At 30.1% G+C, this 26,077-nt stretch overlaps 1 protein-coding gene across 1 annotated transcript in view; it reads right to left on the minus strand.

Moving 5' to 3' along the window:
- Window positions 1-1,320: 1,320 nt before the first annotated feature.
- The window catches only part of LOC112694279, a 36,792-nt gene continuing 12,035 nt past the window's right edge, over window positions 1,321-26,077 (minus strand). The window contains exons 4-5 of the mRNA XM_025569703.1: window positions 1,614-1,724; window positions 1,321-1,395 (exon numbers count right to left, since the gene is read on the minus strand). Coding sequence (XP_025425488.1) covers window positions 1,321-1,395; window positions 1,614-1,724 — 186 coding nt within the window. The remainder of the gene's footprint in view (window positions 1,396-1,613; window positions 1,725-26,077) is intronic.

The raw sequence follows: 26,077 nt of genomic DNA on the forward strand, positions 1-26,077 counted from the left end.
TATGTTATTATTACTACAGCCATTTTTTGTTCAAACCACGTTTTTCTTTATTTTGTTGTTTGATGAATGTTGTTCTACAGAACTTCATTGCTATGCATTTATTTGTAACCATGTTTTATGGTGTTCACTTATCAGCTTAAATTGTGATTAAATGTGGTTTTCGTCCTACGCTGCAAACTTTTATCTTCGTTCGTGACTGTAGTTTAGTGGTTCCATGTACGCAGGGGATTATTAAATTGTATTAAATTCATTGTTTTGCTCACATCCTTGGCGCACGGGATGAAATCCGCCATCTACAACATAGTCACTTACGTATTGGTCGGTTTTAAAATTTAATTAATGTAATTGATCCAATCCATAAATAATAATAGTAATAATAATATTATAATAAAAATAAATAAATAGGCGTGACAAAAAAAAAAAAAAAATTTTCAAAAAAAAATAGACATTCCACTTCACTTCACCAGCTTTTTCAACATTTTCAACATTCGACACATTACTCAAGTTATACTGCGCCCGAACGAGACAACTCGGACGCACAATGTTTAACAATTTTTACTATTATTTAGAGTACAGTTTTGAGATTTAACTAGATAAAAAAATAAAAAATAAAATAGATAAGTATGTATTATTTTATTTAAATAAAAATCCAAATGTTATCTATTTGTCTATCTCAGAAATATTTAGATATTTATTAACCTGGACATTTTTTTTTAAGATATTTAATCAAATCGTCGAACGCCGGGGTCCATAATCACTTAAGAATGAATACAACAAAAAAGTATAAAAATTACCTCGCACACAAACTCGTATGTTAACACTTGCTCACGATAAATTTCGTAAGTCTACAGTGCTGGACGACAATGAATAAACCACGTTATTCACAATCGCCACTGAAACAAGGGGAACTATATAATAATAAACAAAATGGTAATAAACTGAGCAAAACGACATTTATCAATAGACCGGCACAGCACAAAAGCGAACGAAAACGTGTTTTTATAAAAAAGGCTGTAAACGGATAATGAGTTCACAAACTTTGCGAGTACACACGAATACGGACCAAACGATAGAGAACGAGTCGGTGCCGATGACATTTCCACGAAGGCTATGACCACCGGACAACACAATGAAGGTAAATGTCTCAGTGTCACCACCTTAAGACTAGAATACAGGGACTTATGAAAATTTGTGACACTGATACGATGGTTTAAACTGGAACATAATCAAATTTATAAGCACACTGAATAACGGTCGTTATTTTTTGGGCGTTTTATTTATTTTTTTTTTTTTTTTTGCGTTCGATAACAGTGGCATACTCTATTCGCCGGTCACCCACGGAGGCATATCTCTTCCACCGAACGATACTACAACAGTGCAACACGCCAAGAGCGTCTAAAAACCATAGAGTAATATAATATTACTCTATGCTAAAAACAGAATTTAAGCGTGATGATACTGTGCATGCAGGAGTTGTTATCATTAATATTTCGGTGCGCGTGTAGTGTGCGATTTCACCACAACTCAATACGTGCTTTTCCAAACTCTTATCTCAGATTTCAGAACAAGAGTACAAAAGGTGAAAGAAGTACGAACTACGAACAGAAACTTACAGGAGCCGGCTCAAATGTATGATCACATTTAAGCAAACTTAAGTTTAAAAACTCCTGGGTCAACGATGGTTCGATTATGATGGCGGAGGTTGCAAAAGCCCCCAAACATTCCTATTCATTTAAAATGAATTCTTATTAGTTATGAATATGTTAAGAAATATAAATACTTTTGTTATTATTACTTATTATTATCAAAAATGTATTGATATAAGATATTATTTTTAAAGAAAAAATATTTCAATAATATTTAAAATGTACAAACCGAAAAAATAAATCTTAACGTATGCACAATATATTTAAATTTCTCATTACCCGCTAAAATTATTTGTTATTAATACATTATACCCCGATAATAGTTTTTAAAATATATTTTATCATTTTTGTTAGCTGGAACCATTGAACTCTATATGATAACTGGAATGGTCACCAAGCAGTGTTGTCCGAGAGAGCATGTTAGAACGAGATGGCACATAATAATGGTGTTACTACCTTTGTCTTGCTCATGGTACTAATATCTTAATAACATATTTTACTGCGATATTATTTTAGTTTTGTTCTTAAAAGTTGGAAGGTTTTAATTCATAACTCAAGCATATGAAATAACAACTTAATTTATAGTAAACTAATATTTATTAAAATAAAAACATAGTGTTTATAATATTATTCATAATTAAAATAAAAGTGTACTGATGCTACTTACCTAAAGCTGTTTCTACTACTTACCTTAAATTATACTTAGGTACTACTCTCCTAACTTAACTTAAATTTTATATGAGCTCCATTATAAGGATTAATTTCTGCGTTCAATACATTTTAATGAATCACTAAAAACGTGCAGATCAGTGGCGTATACAAGGGGGGTGTTTGGTAGATATGACACCCCCCCTTGAGTCGTATTATATATTACATTATTATAGGAATATAGGTAAATCGATAATACAATATGAAATATAAAATAATGCACAATACTAATTACATATATACAGGTTAACATTATCGCGATTGCGACAATACGTGACGAAAATTACTCGTTTACGTTTTCGTGCAACACAAAACGTTTAATAATAATAAGTATTGTAGCATCGAATACTGATATTCGAATAGTCAAATATTCGAATAATTTATGGTAAAGCTATCCGAATTCGAATATACATTACATCTCTATTACAGACATTATGTATACATATTAATTAGTTAAAATAAAAGTTTTAGTTCGTACGTATTATATATAATATTTAATAATTATAATTAACACCCCCCTTCAGAAAATCCTAGCTACGCCACTGGTGCAGATCCTCTTTATAAAACCTAATCTCTACACGACAAGATATTAAGATCCGTTTTATGATGTTAGAAAGATATTACGCAAAGGAAAACATCAAAAGGTTATTATAATACTGCGAGTGTTGTGACAAAGGGTATTTGTCAGAACGAAAGCGTTAAAAAACCATCAACATAATTTTTTTTATGTTTATTGAATAGTCACTTGAACGTAAAAACATATTATTAAAAACGCGTAAATACATATTTTACATTTTTATACGTGTTAATTTTAGTACTTTCCTGGTATCTTATTATTACTACGTTTACTTGGCTAGTATGGTTCTATATATATATAAGAAAACTTCGTATAACAATTCGTGACTCGTCAATTACCTCTGCCAACCAAACTATAATCTAAAACATACAAATCGTTTTTTACCTATAACCATGGTATTCCGAGTAGCAGAGTGATTACATTTCTGCGTGGCGGTAATTCCCAATTAGTTGCCTATCGGCCGATCTTTTTGACGACTCGATTGAGCACGATAAAAAATTAAATATTATGTACAACTTTGTCAGATTCTCACTAGCACGTTTGTTGTATAGAATAATAATAGGTAACTCATATATGAGTTGAAAAATATTTTGCTATCGATCGATAGATACCCACGGAAGTTGAAAATAAATGGGATAGATAAGAAAACTAGAATTTTATCTACAACGCAGTGTTGTCAGATTGGGCGGTTTCTCGCCAAATGTGCTATCTTAAAGGTCTTAATATCGCCCAAAATTATTAATCGGCATGTACACAGGATTACTGAAGAAATAAAAAAAAAATGTTAAAACGAATGCGTCGGGCAGTACGAAATTCGGGTATTGAACATAAAAACGGTTTTTGTCGTAGTTAACGAAATTGGTTACTGTATTTTGAGTAGAGTGTTGTTGTACAATATATCTAGTTTACCTCTTCAATATATGATCAAGACCTAGCAGTAATTCAGATGGCAACAATGCTCAAAATTGTGCATTAAAAGAAGTGCTTAATTTATAAGTGTTTAATGAACATGAATATTATACTAATTATAGTGTGTGCATTAAAAATGTATAGTACATAATATTTTTGTAATACCTATAACAACTTAAATAATATAATATAACAAATTTAATTAATAAAATAACTTTAAACTTTGTATAAATTAAACATTGATATCGGCTTTATTGGGCTACCTGACTTAGCTGAGATAATGGCTATTTTGGGCGACTTGAATGTGCTCTACTGGCTATACGACTCAAACATTATCTAACAAACCTGCTACAACGATTGCCCTAAATTGTGATTAACTGTTATTGTACCTATGCTGTATATAAAACAGTCAGTCTGTTCTGTTTTCTTGCGCCTTCAAAAATAATGTGTATTCTGGAAATTCTACGATTTTATGATGTAAAATAATGAAATACCAATTATTTTATACAAGACAGACAAAGAGTTAGCAGCTTTCAAGTATAGATTTATTGGGTCGAAAAAAAAACAAATAAAAAATTTTAATTTATAAATATTTATATTCAAATGTATTTTATTTTTTAATAATTATATTTTACGATACAAAGTGGCAATGTCTCATCTATTTTCTCGCTCAATCGTGTTGTTTTTTAGGGTTTTCGTGTTCCAATTGATTGATTGTAATCGTGCTCAATTGGGCTCCAGGTCTGTGTGGTTCCATTCGCTATGACCACTACCCACAAGGGTCGGTGCACTCGTGTTCGTAACCCGCAGTCACATCCGATACATTTGCACATCTTTAAAAAATTATATTTCACAGTAGTACGTTTTCCTTCGATTTCGCTCTTCAACACCCGCCGTTACATTACGACAATAACTACGAACTAGATAAATCGCGTATCGTAAAAGCAACTCGTTTGCAAACATGTTGAATGAATCGTTACGTTGTTCTATTTACCGTTTGTGAAATAATCGTGAACGTTTTTACGATTTAGGCTGCGACCAACTGCTGCGGGACATTTGTCAACTGGAGCATCCGTCCATTTTAGTCGCCGCTGATAATCCTTTGAACAATAAATTTCACATGGCCAACGAATAAATTAAAAGCCGTGAGCAACGAAGTAACTTGAAAAACCTTTTTGAAAATTACACTTTTATGATACTGCGGTGTATCGTCTGCTAATGTATTTATTATTGATATGTATATGTTAATTCGATTTTTTAAATCGAACTAGAAGTCCCCTCGAAAACTTTTTCCCTGTAAGCTATTAATATACAAATCGCAACAATCTCCTATTGCAGCAGAACTCGTATGAAAACCGAACACAAGAAAGGAACTTGCAATACAAACACGATTTTGCCGCCTCCCTCTCTATCGGCCTTTAAAATATATACCCAAGCGGAACTCGTAAACAAAATGAAATTTACTCGTATAATATATTCAAACGTAACCTTACATTTATTATTATTGTAATATACTTTTCCAGTGTTTTTGAGTTAATGTTTTAATAAAACATTAACACTATGTTATTGTAATTTTATACACCTAATTATAATGTCCTGATATTTATAATAACATTTCGTGAAAAAAATAATACCTAATCAAACAATTATTGTTAAAGCAAGTTAATCGTGGGTTTGGACGAAAATTAACGAGAGGTGCGTGACACGAGTCAGGATTAGGGGAAAAAGTCGTTCAGACGATATTTAAGGTTTGAGGGTGCGCGCTAAGGTCAAAGCACATTTCCTTACGTGTTCGCAAAATATTTTACTTGCAGTAAACGCACGTGGACTGAAAATTAGTGTTTGTTTTTTTTTCGGGTACCTGTTCGGAAAACGATGTTCGTTTTATTATTCAAACGAGAAACGAGCATTAACCATATGTAATAACTCCATTTACTGATACAACGGTAACACTTGCTATTATCGTTTCGCGTTAGTTTTTTTTTTTCGGGCGCATTCGGTTTGCTTATGTTAAGCGATACTTTTGTCCGTGCGCTACGGTCCCATCTTGTTCTGCAAACACGAAGACGACGACCAACGTTTTGGAAGTACGCCCTCACATCCGAGCACACTGTTACCTGTGTACGTGATGTAGACATTTTCGATTTGAATCGATCGAATTCTTTTGGAAAACAGATGCCCGTTTGGACGAAATCGTGTGCACACATGTAGGAAACAGCGGATCTCGTTAAAATTATCGCGCATGGTACGAATGAAAACCAAAACAGGTAACGGAGAAGAAGCAAAGTGGCGCGGGGAAATAATATACAGCGGATCGCTCGGGTCACCGCGTTTATTCGCGAGTTAAACAAAAACGGGGCTCAGTAAGTTTCCACTCGAAAAATAGCAGTTAAACATTTACATAATACGTAAGTCTCGAAACGAATAAACAAGTACCGGTACGTTAGTTCTTACACGAATAAAAATACTAACATGTAATTTTCCACTTAGTCATAATCACGTGAATAATTTTAATTAGTTTGAAAATACATATACATTTACTACTTATATCATAAAAAACATATATAATTTTACAAAAAAAAATACTTTTCAACTATTGATTTCTAGAATGTTGTCAGGTGTTGCGTTCCATAAACCTAAGGTGTAAACACGTAAATACACAAATAATGTGTTATGATGTAATAATAATATTACAAATTCACGGAGAATATTTAGCAATGGGTAGGGTTGTAAATTTGAAATATTTTATAATTGAAAATTTCACTCTTATGAAATATTTCATTGAAATATTGAAAAATATTTTTTTTTTACGTTTGAGATAGTGACTGTAAAATGTCATTTAATCTGTTGATATTACATGATATCGTTTTGGTACAATCTTGGGCTTTCCCATTTAACGTGGAATAGTCTATCAGCTGCCTATAAATAAGTAACAACCACAGATATGTTTAATATTAATATATATATATGAATTAACGACAAAACCGGCGCATTATTATTGATAGCAGCTACTTTTATGATAATATTCGTCAAATAAGCAATAGTTCTAATCGCTTATGATTTATTTACATGTTACTAGTCAAGTTGTCTGAAGTGTCTTCATCCATCTAAATTTTAATTTCCATACTTTCTTGAGTATATTAATGAGAACATTATACTTCCCTAATTTATGATTTTATATTTTATACTGATAAGTTATTTGTTTAACTATGCAAAGGAGCTAATTTTTATTTTTTATTAAATTAGATTTATTTAATTACATTATGTTTATTATCTTTTATACATATACATATACACACATATATATATATATACATGCATATACATTTATTTTATTTATTATTTGTATATAAATACAATTCAATATTGTACTCCAATATTGAATTGTAATTTTCATCTTTCTTTAAAAACATTTCCAGATGCTGGTATAATATTGTGTGTTTCACAATATTCACAATAAATTTTATAAATATGTGCTTAACTTTTAAACTCACTAGGTACCGATGTATTTTTTTGATGAGAAACTTTCGAAATAATGTGATAGCTAATGAGTAATGGGACTACTGGCAACTTATTTATAAATTCATCTATATTTTGTAAAATTTCTTCAGATGTTTCAATGACTATTGGTCTCTTACCTCTTAAATCAATATTTATAAATTATAATAACTATAAACTAATATGGTATTAATTGTTAATTTATATAAATTAGTTTTTATTATATTTAGTACAATTAATAATACAAAAAGTATTCCGTAAAAAATAAAACATAAAGCATTATATTTTTACTATATTTTTATTATATTTTTACAATATTTTTATTTTTCACTCAAATTATATATTTCATGCAATTTTACAACCCTAGCAATGGATCTTAAAAATCAAATCTTAATTTCACGTGCATATGTGAGAGCGTGTACATGCAAAATAAAGAGCACTATTACAAACCAATTATGTATACATGTATTACATACTATCATAATTTAATTTAACTATGTATATGCAGGCACGGATTCAAGAAGGGGAATTCGGGAGCTGAATCCCCCTCTTAGACATTAGGTAGAACCATATTAGATACGAGTACTTAAAATATTTAAGAAATTAGACGTAAGAAAGACTTCGTACAAATTGTACTAGCCCTCCCCCTTTTTTCATTTCTAGATCCGCGCCTGTGTGTATGACACTCAAGTTCAAAAATCCATATTTATATTATTAATTGGATTAGACTATTTATTTTTTTTTTTATGAAACACAAAATCGCAATATTTTAACCACCGATGATGGCGCTACATAAAAGTTTACAATAAAAGGCGTATGATATTTGTATTTGTTATAATATTTATTCGCGTTGGAATTTACTTAATATATAAGATACATTTTTTTCGTGCATGTCGCGGAGTACATGGTTGATTTTCATTCATTCTATCCCGAGTGGAAAATTACTCTACACCTAATAAAAACACCATCTTCGGTATGACTGTGGTCTGTAGAGACAATTGTTGTTGTCAATTGCGTGATTTAGTATTTTTACAATGCTCTACCATGAAATTATTTTGTTTTTTGTTGATTAATTTCAAGAAAATATACATTCGCACGTGGCATTTAAATAAATATATAAATTAATAACCAAGTAATATTAATATGGAAATAAATAAATGTTTAGCCTGGAATATTATTATATTTTTAAAGTACGACCAGTTTCGCATTAAAAATGCATCATCTGATATATAGATCAAAAGTCAATAAAATCGCGACTGGATATAAAAAAAATGAAGGAAGGGTTGCATTGAGAAAAGTTGATCGTTTTACATAGAGATAATAATAATATTTCTACGTTTGTGTTATTTTCTAAAACATGTTTTGCAAAATTTTGTAAATTTTTTTTTTCGTATCCATTACGAATCAATATATTGAATACTCTGTAATTCTCTGTAAACGTCACTTTTATACGGTTCGGTCGATTCACATCTTATTCAGTTTCGAATAACAGCAATACTGCAGGCATTCCAGTGGTACTACATAGGGCTCTTAGTAGATTTATTTCTATGATTATAAATAGTGTTGTCGATACAGTTTGCTTGGGATTGATCACTTAAGAAATGTATTCCGAGGGCAAAATAATATTAATTCTAACGTTATCGCGCGAATGTCAATCACGCGTATGTATACATAATGTTAAATATCGTCGTCGTTGTCATTATGCGACACGACCGGTAGACTAATGTACATTATTGTTCAACTGAGATATGAATAACCGAAAATCACATCAGACGATGTGTTTTGATTTTTTATTTCGCTCAAGTGAACATGTACGGGATTTTATTTCGATTGTCAGAGAAAAATTGTCAAAATGAAAACGAATAAAATGTACTTGTATTGTAAACAAATACATTTTAAAACAATTATAAATTATGTTTATTATACCGTTGTTAATTATACACATTTGGTTTTATACCGGACTGGCATTGATCAACGGCCCAAGAATAGTATTCAATTGTTATGCTCGTATCGTACCGGCAATTGGCGGTTATTGTTCAACGAAAAACCTTGGTGATTCATTAAAAATCGTTATTGGATTGTTCATATATAAATTGAAATGGTTGAACTATGGATTATTAAGTAAAGGTGATATTTATTAATATCTTTATAATAAATCTAATGATATTGTATTTTTAATGACTTATCGTTTGAATCAGGAATATATATTAGAAAATATTATAAGTATTTTCAATAAGATGGTGTATATATAAAAAAAAAAAAAAAATAAAAGTAAATAAAAGTTTTATTATTGTAAAATTATTTATTCTTCTTCTATGTAAATTATATCGTGAAACGAGGTCTAAGCTTTTCGCATAAAATACTAGTCCACTAGTTTAAAGATTATGATATTCAGTATAAAGTGTTTTTATCTCACCTTAGGCACAGTCTCATCATCTCATTAGTTCCCTAAACCTAATACCGAAAATTATACTTAACAATTCTTCTAATATATTATCATGATTCAAACAATTAGCCATTAAAAATACTATATCATTATATATTTTTCGTAAAAATAAACACATTATCAATTATATATATATACATTAAAACAAAGTTTAATTTTTCTTTAATTTTCTTAGACTTAGTGTAGTTCTAACATTAGACACTTGTTTTTTACCTTAGTCCAGTTCAATCATTGTGTTTTTTTGATCTAAGTGCAATTTTCGATCGAATATTAGACAAATACATACATACGTTGACCTAGTGGTAACGGCAGAGTTATAAAAATGTATAAAGAAAAAAATAGCGTATTGAATTGTAAAGTTAGATTATAAATCAATTAAGGCGCGTTTACACGATGACAGTAGCACTCGACAGTCGCCGTCATGATAGTCGCTGTCGTAAGACTGTCGTCATGTAAACATAATGACAGTTGCTGCCACACTGTCAACTGCCAGCTGTCGAACTATCTAGCTCTGCTAGATAGTAGGCAGTAACTAGCTGACAGTGTGACAGCCACTTCTATCGTGTAAACAGTGACTACCACACTGTCAACTACTACCGTAGTACGATTTTTGTATTATTGTTATCAATTATTACTTGTTATCACATATACCTACAGTTTTTATTCAATTAATTTAAATGTTTAAATAATAATATATATCTAATTATAATAATTAATTGAAAATTATATAAATGAAATTATAATTCAAAATGATTTTTGATACTATTCAATTTCTAAAATATTACGAAGACCATCCTTGTTTATGGGATAAATGTATACCTGACTTTAAGAATAGGCAAAATTAAAACAATAAGTGAATCAGTTAATTATAAATTATAATAAAGTGAATAATAAAATAAACTAGTGACACTGTTAGTCAATTTTAATTAGCTATCGCACAAAACACAATATTTGTTATGACAATTATTGTCACCGTGTAAACGCTCATCTTCATGTGACAGTAGCTGTCGCATTACTATACGACAGTGCTGTCATGACTGTACTGTCACCGTGTAAACGCGCCTTTAGTTGGAAAGTACAAAAAGGTCCCTCCTTTACCAATTCAGATTGATAATCTAAACCGTTTTTAGTCGTGACTTTAAAATGGTGAGTAACTACGGAAATAGTATTGTAATTGGTAAATATAGTAAATGGTATTGAGCTCGGAGATTTGGAGTTTTTAAAGAAACGCTTTTGATCAAATATATAAAGTTGTTTTACATGATTTTAAAAAATATTTGAAAATAGAATATCATACAACTGACATTTTACAATCACAGGACTTAAATTTATCAAATGGAAATTGATATAAGACTAGAAAACATAATAGATTGGTTTGCTTGATAAGGCGTTTACAATTATGTTTTTATACTAATTAAAAAGTACAATTTTTCCCTCCATTTTACAGTTATTTTGAATTTTATTTTCGTCGATAATGAATCCTATTTTCCATTTACCCGCTTTGCTTTTATAACAATATTAATACTAATATTAATCTAAGATATATTTTTTATTTTTTTTATAAATATGTATTTATATAAATGTTACCCGTCTCCCGAGCAAAATATTAGATATGCCACTTATACTCGTACATCGACCAAAACCTGAACTCTGCAGAGCCAATGTTTAAAAGGTACGGAACGTTGTACAAATGTTAACAACAAATGACATATATTATTTTAAGTCTGTATTAATTGTTCAATAATTGTGCCGAGCTCATCTTTAGGGCGTGTATTTAATATTAATGAATAATAAATAAATAAATATATTAGCGCGCGATTACGTATTAGAGTGTATTACAGCGATTTCGGGGCGTTCCGTTCGAATCGGCAACGTTCGAGTATTCGTAAATCATATTATTTTAATGCGATGCATACATGATTATTGTTCCCGTGAAAGGAAACGCAAATTGAAATTTGCGCGCCTATTATTTGCGAACAATACATGCGCGGGTTAGGGGTGTGTTTCGCACGTACGAGTACACGGGTATGCGGGTATACACGTGTTTCTTCACAGCGCACACGTTTTTAATTTCACCGTGTGCTTTCATTGTGTCGCGCGTGAACAGGGACCACGAGTCTCTTGACCCCTTCCGACCGGTGACGTACTAGGATCGGTGACATAAGGCCCTCTCTCCACTCGATTCGCCAGGTCGAAGCGATGTAATTGCGCTCCGAAATCCTCCCCATCATCCCCCCTCCAACCGACGGAGCACCCGGCGTACACACACACACACACATAAACGTTTATTACCACGAGGTAGTTCCGCAAGTCTGTGCCAGTACGTTTCGCTGTTTTTCTTTTTCCGCGCGTGTTCTCGAAACATATTGTTTTGAATTTTGGTTTTAGCGAACCGTGACTGCAAAACGATCGTTGGCCTGCAACGATAACGGTTTTTTGTTGTTGATCAACGTAACGTTGAGTCATTTAAGCATTCAATACAAACGGTGGCGTGCTTACATGAGGAGCGGGTCTAGGGGTCCATAGAACCCTGCCCATCTGCGGTTTATTAACCCATATCTAAGTTACAACCACGTTAAATTAAACTTAACGCCAATGAACACGAAAATTTTCTTTCGAACTATCTCTTCTCCCTGCAGTTGAAATCTCATTTTACGTACCGTACCTACGTACGTCTTCAAAATTTGCACCCGATAAGCTGGCTATACTGCATTGTTTGCACTACATGCTTTGATAATGTATACGCTTAACGTGTATAATTTTTTTCTGTTTTTTTTTGCTTTCGTCATTATGGTAATAAATTAATTTTTTATCGCATGAAAATTCAGAGTTTTATCTATACACGGATGCGGTTGGAACGAACGTGAAACAGGAAAGCACTCACGATTGGCGTGTGTTGTTATAGGAATTATGGTTTTGACGAGTCCAGTTCAAGATTGTCCGAAATCATTTACGTCTGAAGGGACTTTTGTAACCGATGTCTCTACGCAGTTATATCGCATGGTCGGTGGTATCAGTGGCGGATCAAAAAAAGGGGAGGCCAGAGGATGGATCGTCCCTTTTCTAGTTTACCTAGGACCTCGATTAGTTTTTTACTCGTAATAGTTGCAATATAAAAATTATAAATAACACAGTTGAATAAAATAATTTCGGGAACGAATTTAAAAAATTTCTAAATTATCGTATTGCCAATATTATAAAGTAATAAAGCGATTGAAGGACGTAAAGACATCAACTATGTCAAATAATCTTCTTTTTAATGTATAATTATGACTTACAGTCATGTGTTTTACCTTATTATGTTTTTTTTTTTTTTTAATGTAGTTATTTAACATTTTTTAAAATGTTGAGTCCTCCCCCTTTAATACAAAATCCTAGATCTGTCATTTGTCGGATATTCGTTACAGTGTTTCGATCGATCTTTTTTGAGGTCCGATGATTCGCAACTGCACATATACGTACATTGTTGATTGAACCATTTAACCGGACAAAAATCTAAGTCCGTCGCTGCGTGATTCAAGTGGTCCGGAAAATAGTTTTATCCTATTCCGACCGCAATAATGTCTGACTGCATCGTTAACTATATTGCATTACATCTAACGCCAGTTTTCTTTGTTCTTTTTCTTCCATTCTAGCACACCAATATGCTCACCCTCCATACAACTATCGGTTAAATCGAACGCGAAAACGAGCACAGTCGTTACCACGGAACTTAACCTATCTAGTTAATAATACCAGTGATATCTTAGGGCAAGAGTCTCTGTACGTGACCTGCAGAGCCGCGTAATATCGTTTCAGTCCGACAATATATGAGAATTATTTATTTTTATTTGCCAAACGAAAAACACTCACATTAGTAATAATCCGCAAATTCTTTTATTAATCTTTTTTCCTCGGTCATTTACCCGACCAGAGGAGCAAATCTAGATAAGCGATCAGGGGGAGGGGCATTGCCCCCTTAATTTGATTAGTAGGTGATCGATTGATTAATACTCAATGGTAAATTTACTAATACAGCAATAACCATACATCTATACACTTGTATTAGGTATAGTATATTTGTATATTATGCGAACGCAGATACTTATTTTTTTTTTTCATAAATGGGTAATCAATACTTTTGTTTTGCTCCTTCCTCCATAGTACTTATAAAGATTCAACTATCCGAATTGGTATCTTAAAATAGTTTAATATGGACTTCAAAATCTAAGTGAATTCATAAATGTTATAGATGTTTTTACAATTTATTTATTTATTATTTTTTTTTTTTTTTTTGGTTAGTTTCTCCATACATTTAATATTTTGTTAATTTTCATGGTAAATTTAAGGTTTTGTTTTTACTTCCATTTGTTTTTAATCGTACATTATATTCACTGACATAATTATAATGTTTCATAATTGAAACATATTATCATTAGATTATGAAATATTCTCAAACTCCCTTCCAAGTAATCCTACAAGAAGAAGACTTCAGAAAATGCGACCTAGACATTTTTAGCTGGTGAATAAACTGATTAGTACGTACGTATATAAATATATAATTAAATTGTTTTCCTTTGACAAAAAAAAAAAAAAAAAGATAATACATATTCATTTAAATTTAATTAAATATATATAAATATATATATACTACTCCCATCGAAGTACTCGTACTGTAGCTATATGGCTTCTTCAATTCAAGCTTTCGTGCAAAATAATTTTACTAATATTTATTATCACAAATACTATTGTTTGTATTTCAATAATCATACTATACAGGTTTAGATTATATAATTTTCTAAATTAAAAACAAAATTAAAAACAAAATTAAGATTATGAAACAAATATCTTTAGACAATTTAATACATTTTTATTGATTTAATTGGAATAATAAAATATTATTATTATTTTTTTAATTTAGTTAAGTGTATTAGTTGTACCACTGATTAAAGATATATTATTTATATATTTAATCAATGGTTGTACCTATATACAGTAATAATACATTAAACAAATACAAAAACTATCTCTAAATTAGATGTGTCGGCGTAAAATTAGGGAATTTAACACCTTAACACCCGTAACATCACTCCATCACTTCAAATCACAAACACATAAAAATTGTGTTACTTGTAAACACTTTAAATTTTATTTAGAGGTTCATGTGGCTAACTACATTTGAGACATCATGTAGGGTTGTCGTGTAATGTACATAAAGAAAGTTTGGAAATAAGAGGATTTGAATGATTAAAGGAAGCTAAAATCTTTATTGTTAACTTTTGGAGTGTTATGCGGGAACGTAAATAATGTTTTCACAAAAATATTGAGGTTGACGATTTATTCATAAGACTATTGGTATAGTTAACAAGATTTCTTCCAAATTCAGTAAGTACAGAGTATATACATACATTTGTGTTTAAAATCCAATAACAAATAACATTACGTTTTTGACTTAAGGGTACTCAACATTCGACATGCGTATATCATAAGTATGTTATAACTTCGAAGTCACGGCGTATACATCAAATACATTTATGTGTACAGATTTATCGAAATGCCATTGTCTTTTTCCTACGAATGTTTTTTTCCAACATGATGTAAGTTTTTAAAATATTTTCTCTCCCAGAAGACAAGACAAATGTATTACCACACGTTGCTCCATTATTACAATTATTTTAACCACATGACGTCTACCATTAAAAGTCATTTACACCGAACCCTTGGAATAGCTAACGCCGATCAATGGGGTTGTTTTATGTTTGTGGGTATGAGAATTACAAAAAATATTGTGCTTTGTTTATAATGAACAGAATAATAAGGGTATTTTAATATCGCAGGAGACCTTTTATGTCTGATTACGTACATCATAAAATAAAATAGAAGATTACCAAAAATACATTTTCTGATAATTAATATCTGATAATAATGTGCCAGATTCAAAATATGGAAAAATCAATAACGAGGTTATCTAAGTGATTTCGATAATTATCACCATCCCCCTCTTACTTAATTTATATACTTGTTGAAGATCATTGTTTAGGTTCTTAATTAACAGTATAACGAACGAAATAATATGTTTGAAAATACTAGACCATAAATAAATGACCATTGTACACACGTTTTGCATATTATTTGTAAATTAATTTTCATTTTCAAATATTTATACACACGATTACGCATATCTGTATTATAATAAATATGTATTATATAATATTATAATACGATAGAATTCAGGTGTCTGCATAGCGTCGGATGTGTAACAGAGATAAAAATACGAACGTCACCTACTCGATATCGTTTTTAGATTTTAACAAGAACTCTTATGGCTAACAAAAGTGAACGTCACGCTGAAAATTACTTCCGCGTTATATTATAGTATTATACGTTTGAAATCCAACCTTTTCGAGAAAGAATTCCAATAAGGCATTGAACGGCATTGCGAACGTCTGATATTGTGCGACTTTGTGAAGTTCAAAAGTATAATGTGTGTAATACGAAATTCATATTAACTGCTCAATACGTTGTGACACAGACTACGAACAATTATTTAACAAATTTAATGGGTAGAAAGAACGATTTAACATTATAGGTCCTGCTATTAGATGTATTATAAATCACACCCAGTTGATTGATCATATAATTTTAAATACGATAAAAATTTAAATAATACTAATCTTCTGTTTTGTGAATTATGATTAAAATTATAATAAAAATAATAATAATATAGTTTATAAACACGAAAGAAAATGAATGTACGTCCATTGAAAATCTATACGTATAAAATTCAAATACCACTCACTCACTGATCGCTGTATCTCAAAAACTACGCAATGTACAGACTTGAAATTTGGAATAGAGGTTCTTCTCGTATTTTCACTGTGCAATGAGAAAGGATTTTCAAAAATGTTGTGTTTTAGTGGAGTAATTAACAATTATAATTATTTACCGCCAATACGTATTGTGCGGCACGGCGGCTCGCGGGTTCCAGCTACCTGCAACCTATCCTTTTGGTCCGACGTCTTTGTGTAGATAAGAATAATTGTTCCGAGAAGTTTATCGATAAAAATAATCTCATGCATCGGGCGTACTCCCAGTACTCATATTATATTACATATATATAGTGAAAATATAAAATCCAAATACCACTAACTCACTGATCGCTGAATTTCAAAAACTATTCAACGTACGCACCTGAAATTTGGAACAGGCCTTCAATGTGTAATAAGAAAGAATTTTTCGAAAATCACATATTTAAGGGTCGAAACAGTTTTGGACTGGATGCATACATTTTTCAATTTTTAGTTACCTAGGAAATATTTGATTTGTTTAATATGTTGATTTTAATAATCACCGATTAAGAATTATGTAAATTATTAAATTGTATAACAACATAATCGAAGCCATCATTTTAAACGGAAAATTTAAAGGTATACATGTACTATTACCACGCATCCCAATGACTCCAACAGATAAGCCATTGAAATTCAAACTTTTGCAGTATCCAGTGTGACTCGCTTTTGCAATGATCATTATGAAATTACAATGGCAATTAAAACATGTGTGTGGACTGAATTTTGAAAATTCATGCTTTTCATATGAATAACTGTGTGTAGCCAGCTCACGCGTCAGAAAACCTGATTTATTTGTGTACGCACCACAAAAGGAAAAACAAAAAAATATTGTGTAATCCAAATACACTTTAATAAATAGCATTTATTTGAAACCTCGAATTGTCAGACTTTTCTCAATAAAATTAATAAATAAAATAAAAAAAATCCATAATAAATTGAACATTGTTGTAAGGATATTAGTATATCCTTAAATATAGTAAACGGTACAGCAAGGCGTGATAGACATGGCTATATTTAATATTTACTTATTATAATACATAACAAATTAATATTTCAACCGTTATTTCGGGTGATTTATACTTAAAAAGGCATAGGTTTAACGGTAACACCCAAAAAGAGTTGAATACTCACAATTTTCTCAACGGACAACGTCATTTGTTACTCACTCATTGATCATCGCTATATCTCAAAACATATGAACTCGAAATTTGACATGGTGGTCTCTCCAATATTCAATACATGCATTAAGAAGGGATTTTAAAAAATATTGGAACCACCAGTAATTCAGTGTATCACCAAAATTACTATACTGATTTATTTGAACTTTCGTTTTATTTGTTTTATAACCATTAACAGTTACACCAAACTTGGCTTTAAGTAGTGTAAAGTAATAATCCATTAGAACCTATGTCACGGCCAAGAATGTTCCGTACGAAAATGGGTAATTAAGCTAGTAACTTATATAATAGGTAACAGTAATGTATAAAAAAGCTGTTACATGTATTAAGTAAATCATAATATTCGGTAAAATTCACAAATAAAGATCTCCGAGCAACCTAGAAAAACCAATCATTTTATCAAAACTTTGTACTCTTATTATTATATTTTTAACTTTGAAAAATAAAAAAAAAGGGTTTCTTAAACAAATTTTAATATAATATTTATATCATATATTAAACACTAAATAACACTTGTAAATTTATATCAGTCGTATTTCATGTAAATTCTATTAATGAGGGGTTTTAGTGTAGAGTAGCATTTGTTGAAAAAATGAAAATGAGAAAAAAATGAATTTTCAAGTACAATCTTCCATCTCCGTTACATGTTAATTTTTTTTTCTTTCCGGGGAATTACTTGTTCCGGATTGTTCAGTTTAGCAAGTTTCAACTTTATCATTTTAAAGCTGATTTAAAATATTTATTAACTTTCAAATTTCAACACTACAATTTCTTAAAATATATAACGTTGTACCATGCTTTTAATTTTAAAAATAAATAAATGACAAAAAAATGATAACAATATTCGTAAAATATTATTATAGGCCAATACAAGACCAAATTTTATTTTAAAACAATATCAAAATACTATCATCTCTTTTAGAAAAAAAAAATTATCTAGTTACTATAATAAATTTTATAGATTTTAAAAATAATTAAAACTATTTTTATAATATTAGTAAATATCAGGGGCGTCATTTCAAGACTTATTTTGGTGTGCGAGGTTTCAAGCAGGCCATTTTGAAATTTCATCAGGCCATATAAAAATACGTATACATACATACATTATCCAGCTTTCAATTATTTCCATACATTATGGACCGAATCATTTCGGAATCAAAATAAATAAATAAATAAAATTCATCAAAATAAATAGTAAAAATCAACTAAGAAACTAAAATATAGTAAATAATTAAAATTACCTTAACAGTGAAAACCAATAATAATCGGTGCATAAAAAGCTAGAAGAAGAATTAATACAGCAACAAATAAAAAAAGTACTTGATATCTACATTAATAACTTGTCGTTTATTTTCATAATTATTGTAATTTTGGAAAAAGCAAAGCATTAAAAAAAAAAAAAAATTAAATTTAAATAAGCGGATATCGTCGATTTTTCAGTTTAACAAATATATCTACAGCTTCTTCTAAATTGATACTGTTAACTTTTTCTTTTTCAATATTAAGTACCATCAGATCATTTAGCCTTTCATCACCCATGGTAATGCGTAAATATGACTTAACATTTTTAAGTGAAGAAAAAACCTTTTATTTGATGCCATTGTAATTAGTAAAGTTTTTACCAATGAAATAATTTTTAAAGTTTCAAAAAAAGCGATAGGAAAATCTTTTAGGCATATTGCTATGGTGTCCAAATCAACATCATATTTGTCATTAAATAGTGATTTTGCTGATGGAAACTAAGAAGCAATTTGAATTTCATTAAAGTTAAAATAACTATAATGATTTATAAATAGTTTTAAATAGACTATCTGGATTAAAAAAATTGGGACTAAAAGGGTCAAAAATTTCAAATAACTTAAATAAGTTATTGGTTGGTTCTGAAAATCTTTCATTAATTTGCATAATAAATATGAAAATGAAAGCAATTAAAAATACTAATAATTAATAAAGCTACACTATGCATACAGCCAAAAGCATTAATATCAGTATAGGATATTTACCTGTCAATGACATCATATAATATATAATATATCAGTTTTTTATTTTTTTAGTATTATTCTTTGACTGTGTAATTTTTTATTGTCCCAAAGTACTCATAACAAAATAATCTTCAAATTGTTTTGAAGGTTTATATTTTTGCCGTAGTCGATTATTTTTTTCATCCTCTCTTCTATAAGTACATTTTTTTTAAGTGCACATATTTTAGCTTTTTCATAAATAATTTCAAATTGTTTTTTTTTGATCGATGCTTTATGAGTTCATGTTTTAATAAATTGACAAAATTAATAGCTGTGGGTAGTAAAATTTTAAAATTTTAGAGCTCACTTGATAAACAACAAGCAGTGTTCAAAAATTGTTCCATAATGTGCAAAATTAAAACAAACTGAAATGATGAAAAATCTTCAAGTAAACCAATCACTCTGGCAGTTTGTTCTCCTTGGACTGTCAAAACTTCTAAAACCTCTTTAATTTCTGTATAGCATAATATTATTTTTTTTAAAGAAGTATACCAATAAAACCAGTGGGCTTCAACGAGACATTCCAAATGTATTTCTTTTAACTTTTTATCAACTTGTATTTTCATGAATAATTCATAGCGTGTATGTCTGTTCATAAAATACTTATATAATGATTGAATAGTGTCAAAAAAATTAACCAAAACTGTATTATTTTTAATGGATTGTTTGTATCAACCATAGATTTAGGCTATGAACATGGCAATGTATATATATGTGGAACAATATCAGATACTCTATTTTGTACGCCAGAAAATACACCACTCATCACAGATGTTGTGTTTAATAGCCTCAATATCTTTACATTTTTCAAAATAATCAGTTCCATCATTAACCAATTAATTTTTTTCAATAGTAACAGATTTATATACCAACAAAATAATTTGTCATAGATTAATAATTGAATATATCATCATAAACTATTTTAATAAGTACATACAATACGTTTCACTAAATTATTTTCATTTTTTTTAAACATGTTTACAAATCTCCGATAAGAAGAACTAGCTGCTAATAATAACTTTTTATTCTTTTCTCGTTGACGAAAAGCGCCACCTTTTCTTTTTCCACTCATTTTAGTAGTAACAATGTAAAATACTTTTACAGAATTATAATAAAAACTGTTTTAAATTTTACTTGTAAAATAATAAGTATATTGAAATGTAACAAAATAAAATGTAATCTGTTATGCCGATTTTATAATATTATCACAATTTAAGTTTTAAGATTTAGTCTATCGTGAATATTATTAGTTTTTTTTATTATTATCACTTATAATTTATTACTGTGCGACGATACCATCAATACCATGTTATTGTTGAGGTCTGTCTATACGTAGTTAATTAGACCACCACCGTCGTTACTATTTTGTTATCAAAAACAATATAGTTATCATATCGGGCGCAAGCCAAGGCTCAGCAAAACGTAGGCCAATTGAAACTATTTTAAAAGTTAAGGGTGCAACCGCACACTCTGACTCCCCAAAATGACGCCCCTGGTAAATATATTGTTTTGACTATAGGCGTGTTTAAGGGTCGTGAATCTCATGCACATGCATGACTTGCCAAATCTGAATTTATAATCAATTAATATTAGTTATGATTTCAACAGAACAATGTTTAGAATTATAGTAGGAATCAAGAAAATTTGTAATTATACTCGTATATGTATTGTAGGGTAATAATTTTTTCCAAAACTTGAAAATCGTATTTTCTTCTTCATTCGATAACCTAGTATCGCATTTGTATATTTGGCTGCATACGACTTGCGTTTCCCAAAAAGGTATATTTTTCAGGTAGTAAATTTAACGGGAGTTGGTAAATGGGCGGGACACTTTTCGGTCATTCTGGAATGTCCGTTTTCGGCCAGTACACTATTTTGACCACCAATTAAAAATATTCTACACGGTTTTTTTCTGTAATACTATACCAATTATTTTTTGTATAGTAATCATATCTTAATAAAAAATATTAAGTTACATTTTATTATTAATTTACACAAAAAAATATAAAATTAGGAAAATTTAATTTTTTTTAATAACTGCAGCACATACACACATATCCTCTATATTAAGACTTATTAGGGATTACTGATTATATTATGGGAATCCAACATCTATATGTTGACGATCGATAAAAGTAATAACTACCAACTATCTATACCTATAGAAAATCTTTCATCATTATCTTCGTTCTATATATTAAACTTATATTAGCGATTTTCTTTTATCAATTGATCATAAGTAAAACTCATAAGTGTTTAGTGTGTGTACGTACTACGGTTCGTGGCGCGGCGTGTTGTATAATCGTTATAGTCTCGTGTGTAATTAAATTTGTTTATTTTCTTTATACATTATGGCAAAATTTATTGAAAGTAATCGCGGTAAACGTATGTTAGTATTAAAAAATTATAAATTTTCGTTTGCAAATACAAAACTTGATGGAACAACACGGCGGAAATGTGTAGTTCGATCATGCAGTGTTAAATTATACACTAATCAAAATGACGAAATTATAAATGAATCTGATTATATAGGTAATGGATTATAATCATAATTATAATCCATATGAAACAAAAAAATATTGATCGTCAAATTATTAATACGAGTTGTAAAAGGAAGACCACAGAAGACATATTTATTCGACCAAAAAAAATTATTTTTAAAGAAATTCAACAGAATAATTGTTCTGAATTTAACGAAACAGACATTAAGTGTTTACGGAAAAATTTATATGAACTTCGTCGGAAAACGCTCCCCGTAAATCCCACTTCTATTCAAGGAGTACACGAAGCTTTGGAAAATCTAGATATGAAAACAATAAGTGGTGAGTCATTTTTAATATTAAACGATTCAGAAAAACATATAATTATATTTTCATGTCAAACAAATTTAACATTTATGAATGAAGTTGATACCATTTATATGGATGGAACTTTTAAATACTGTCCACGATTTTTCTTACAAATGTTCACTATACATGGATTGAAGAATGGCCATTATATTCCTCTTATTTTTTGTTTACTGTCAGACAAGTCAATTGAAACATATACATATACTCTTCGCTGCATTGTTGATAAATGTAATTTATTATTTTCTTCAAAATATGTGACAGTTGATTTTGAGATATCAATTCATAAAGCTATTGTAGAAATATGGCCAGACTCAAAAATTATCGGCTGTAGATTTCATCTAACTCAATCTTGGTTTCGTCAAGTCCAAAGCTTAAGATTGGTTAGTGAATATAAAAAACGATTTTTCAGAAATCGGAAATTGGATAAAATATACTTTAGGGCTATTATTTTTTGAACCCAGGAGATGTTGAAGATTGTTTTGTTGAAGATTTAATGTCAATATGTCCTAATGATGATAAATTAAAATTATTCTATGATTATTTAACGGACACTTATATTGATGAAGAAAGCATATTTCCTCCTACTATTTGGGCTTCAGGCTCTTCTGATTTAACTATAACAACAAATGCATGGGAGTCTTATCATTCATATTTTAACCAATGTTTTTACAAAGACTCCCCTCCAATTATGTATTGGTTGAATATAATAAATGAAATTCAAACAGAATCATATGTAAAAATCAATATATTACAATTAATAAATGGACTATATTAGACTTCAAAGGAAATATGTACATAAGAAATTAATACAATACTTATAATATAACAAACACGGGCGCCACTATAACGCGTTTAAAATAAAATATAATAATAAATAATATGCCGCACTGGCAATACAAAAAAATAGTATTGACCAAATAAATATAATAAAATAAGTTGACAGTAATGATAAATATTACCGGTTATCGCTAACTACCAGACTGAACATGGTAATAATTCGATTCAAAGTGCTGAGGAAGATGACCGGCCGCCCGAGTAGGGGCGGAACTAGAGGGGAAGACGAGGATTCATCTCAGGCGTAAAATTTTAGAGGTTGCGATTTTTGTAATTATTAACAATTAATTTGATATTTTTAACTTTGTTAAATATTTATATTAGGTTAAAACTCATTAAGTATGATTGTATATTAATTATTAGAAAAATATTCTCGAGAAAAAAGTATTTGATCATTGATCTATGATAGGGCGTAATTTTTACATTTTTCCCGGGTGTAAAAATTCCTAGTTCCTCCTCTGGCTTCGGGTATACCATAACAACACGAATGAATTGTGTATAAAACAGAACGATATACATACACGCACGGGGATATACCACGATGATTATCTGAAAAAACAGAACGGTGGCGGCCAATCATGATATTGTTAATATACCCTTGCGGCTGGGTCGGCCGGTCCGGGGTAAAAAAAAGGAGTGCCGAGAAACTTCCAGAAGGCGACCGGGACCGGTTACAGTCTACGACACGGCAGTTAGAAAATCCGAGAATAATCCCGACAGCGGCGGCGACGGTGGTTAGAGTAGCGGAAGACTTTTTAGAAAACGTCGTCAACTAATATCGATAGTGAAACAGCACGAGGTATACAAAATAAAATCCAACCAAACATATTTCGTCTAGTCTCCGTAAAACCTATCGTTTACATAGCTGGTAATCGTTTTTCCCGGGATATCATTGTAAACGGCATCGTAATTAGTGGTTTCGACTGTACTTGAATATTTCCCGAGCGTGAAATAAATAGAAGAAAAAAAGCGCATATAATAGTACGTAAGACGTCATGGTTGCTTAAGCTTTTAAGCTCGTCAATGCGTTTACAAACTCGATCGCAGGTGAACAAAAAGTGCAGAGTAGGCATGAAAAATATCATGATGAATTGGCTTTTTTTAACGGTTAGTCAAAGTTGAAATTGTGCGCGTATACAGAAGTCTATGTGACCCACAACATGCGAGTACTGGGGTTGTGAAACGAGTATAGTGTTTTGCTATATTATTATAATGTATAATAGCTGTGCGTGCAAACCGTGATGTACCTATTGTTATTCGCTTGACGTAATTTTAAAAGAGAGGGCTGGTGATTATTGATGAGATTTAAACGTACACAGGACTTTATACGTAAATAGGCAACCGTTGTTTAAAGGTTTTTTTTTTTGTTTGTTTTGTGTAACGCCCGTTGAAAATGATGAAAAAAATCCGTTAAATATTACAACATAAAAAAATGTGCGAACATGCTCCGCAGAGATCCATACAATTACATGTCTTCATCGGTTATTTGACATTATGTAGTAAGATCTTATAATGAAATGATTCGGGGGCTCAATTATTTTTCCATTAAAGGGAGACTGAAAAAAAAAAAATGTTTTAAAAATACTTAAATTTAATTGTATGATGTAAATATGTATAATTTCAAAAATAATTATTAACTACATGTACATGTTCCTGAAATAGTTGAGGAAACGTGTACTAGGCCCATAGATAGGTATTTCAAAAACGGAATGTTATTCAAAATAACGTACGTGTCGCCAACACCACCCAATCAAAATATTGACATTTTTTTCATGTCAGTATTTAGCAGTCAATTAGAAACAATTTGCAAGGCTTTAGTTTTATCATAAAATGTAAAAAATTATGGGTGGGGCTGGAGACACATGCAAATTCCGGAAACTTCTTTTGCGGACGAAATATTGGTTTGCAAATTTCTGGCTTGCTAATCGTTCAAATTGGCTGTTAAATGATGGTTAAAGAAAAATTTCAAAGTGTATTTTTAATGTTACGGGTGGAACTGGGGACACGTGTCTCCAGTTCCACCCATGGTTTTTTGGGTTTTATGATAAAACTTGCAAATTGTGAAAATGTTCTTGCAAATTGTTGCTAATTGACTGCTAAATGCTTACATGAAAAAAATGTCAATATTTTGATTGGGTGAGGTTAGCGACACGTACGTAAAATTATACACAACAAAGTAATAACTTTACGTATACTTTATTGTACAAGCATACAAACTTTTATATTAATGTATAATGTTCTAATATATGAGAAAGGAATTAAATATTTTATCACAATTTAAAATGTACATTTTTGTCTCTTATATACATTTTAAATTGTACATGAAACGACCCAAAAATAAGGCTATAGTTATTTGATAAAACAGTGTAATGAGAAACCGGATACCGACTTTACATTATTTTTATCGTATTATGTATCTCTGGAGTGGCCAAATGAAAAATGTTAAAAAATTTATTTTTATTATTTCACACACTGAAAAAACTGTTTAGTTAGTTTAATTATAATTATGATTGAACAATAATTTATATTAAAATATGTGACAACTGCATAAAGTTAAAATTACTATATTGATATTGTTATA

The sequence above is a fragment of the Sipha flava genome, unplaced genomic scaffold, assembly GCF_003268045.1.
Source record: "Sipha flava isolate LNK unplaced genomic scaffold, YSA_version1 126_pilon_pilon, whole genome shotgun sequence".
Classification (NCBI taxonomy): Eukaryota; Metazoa; Arthropoda; class Insecta; order Hemiptera; family Aphididae; genus Sipha; species Sipha flava.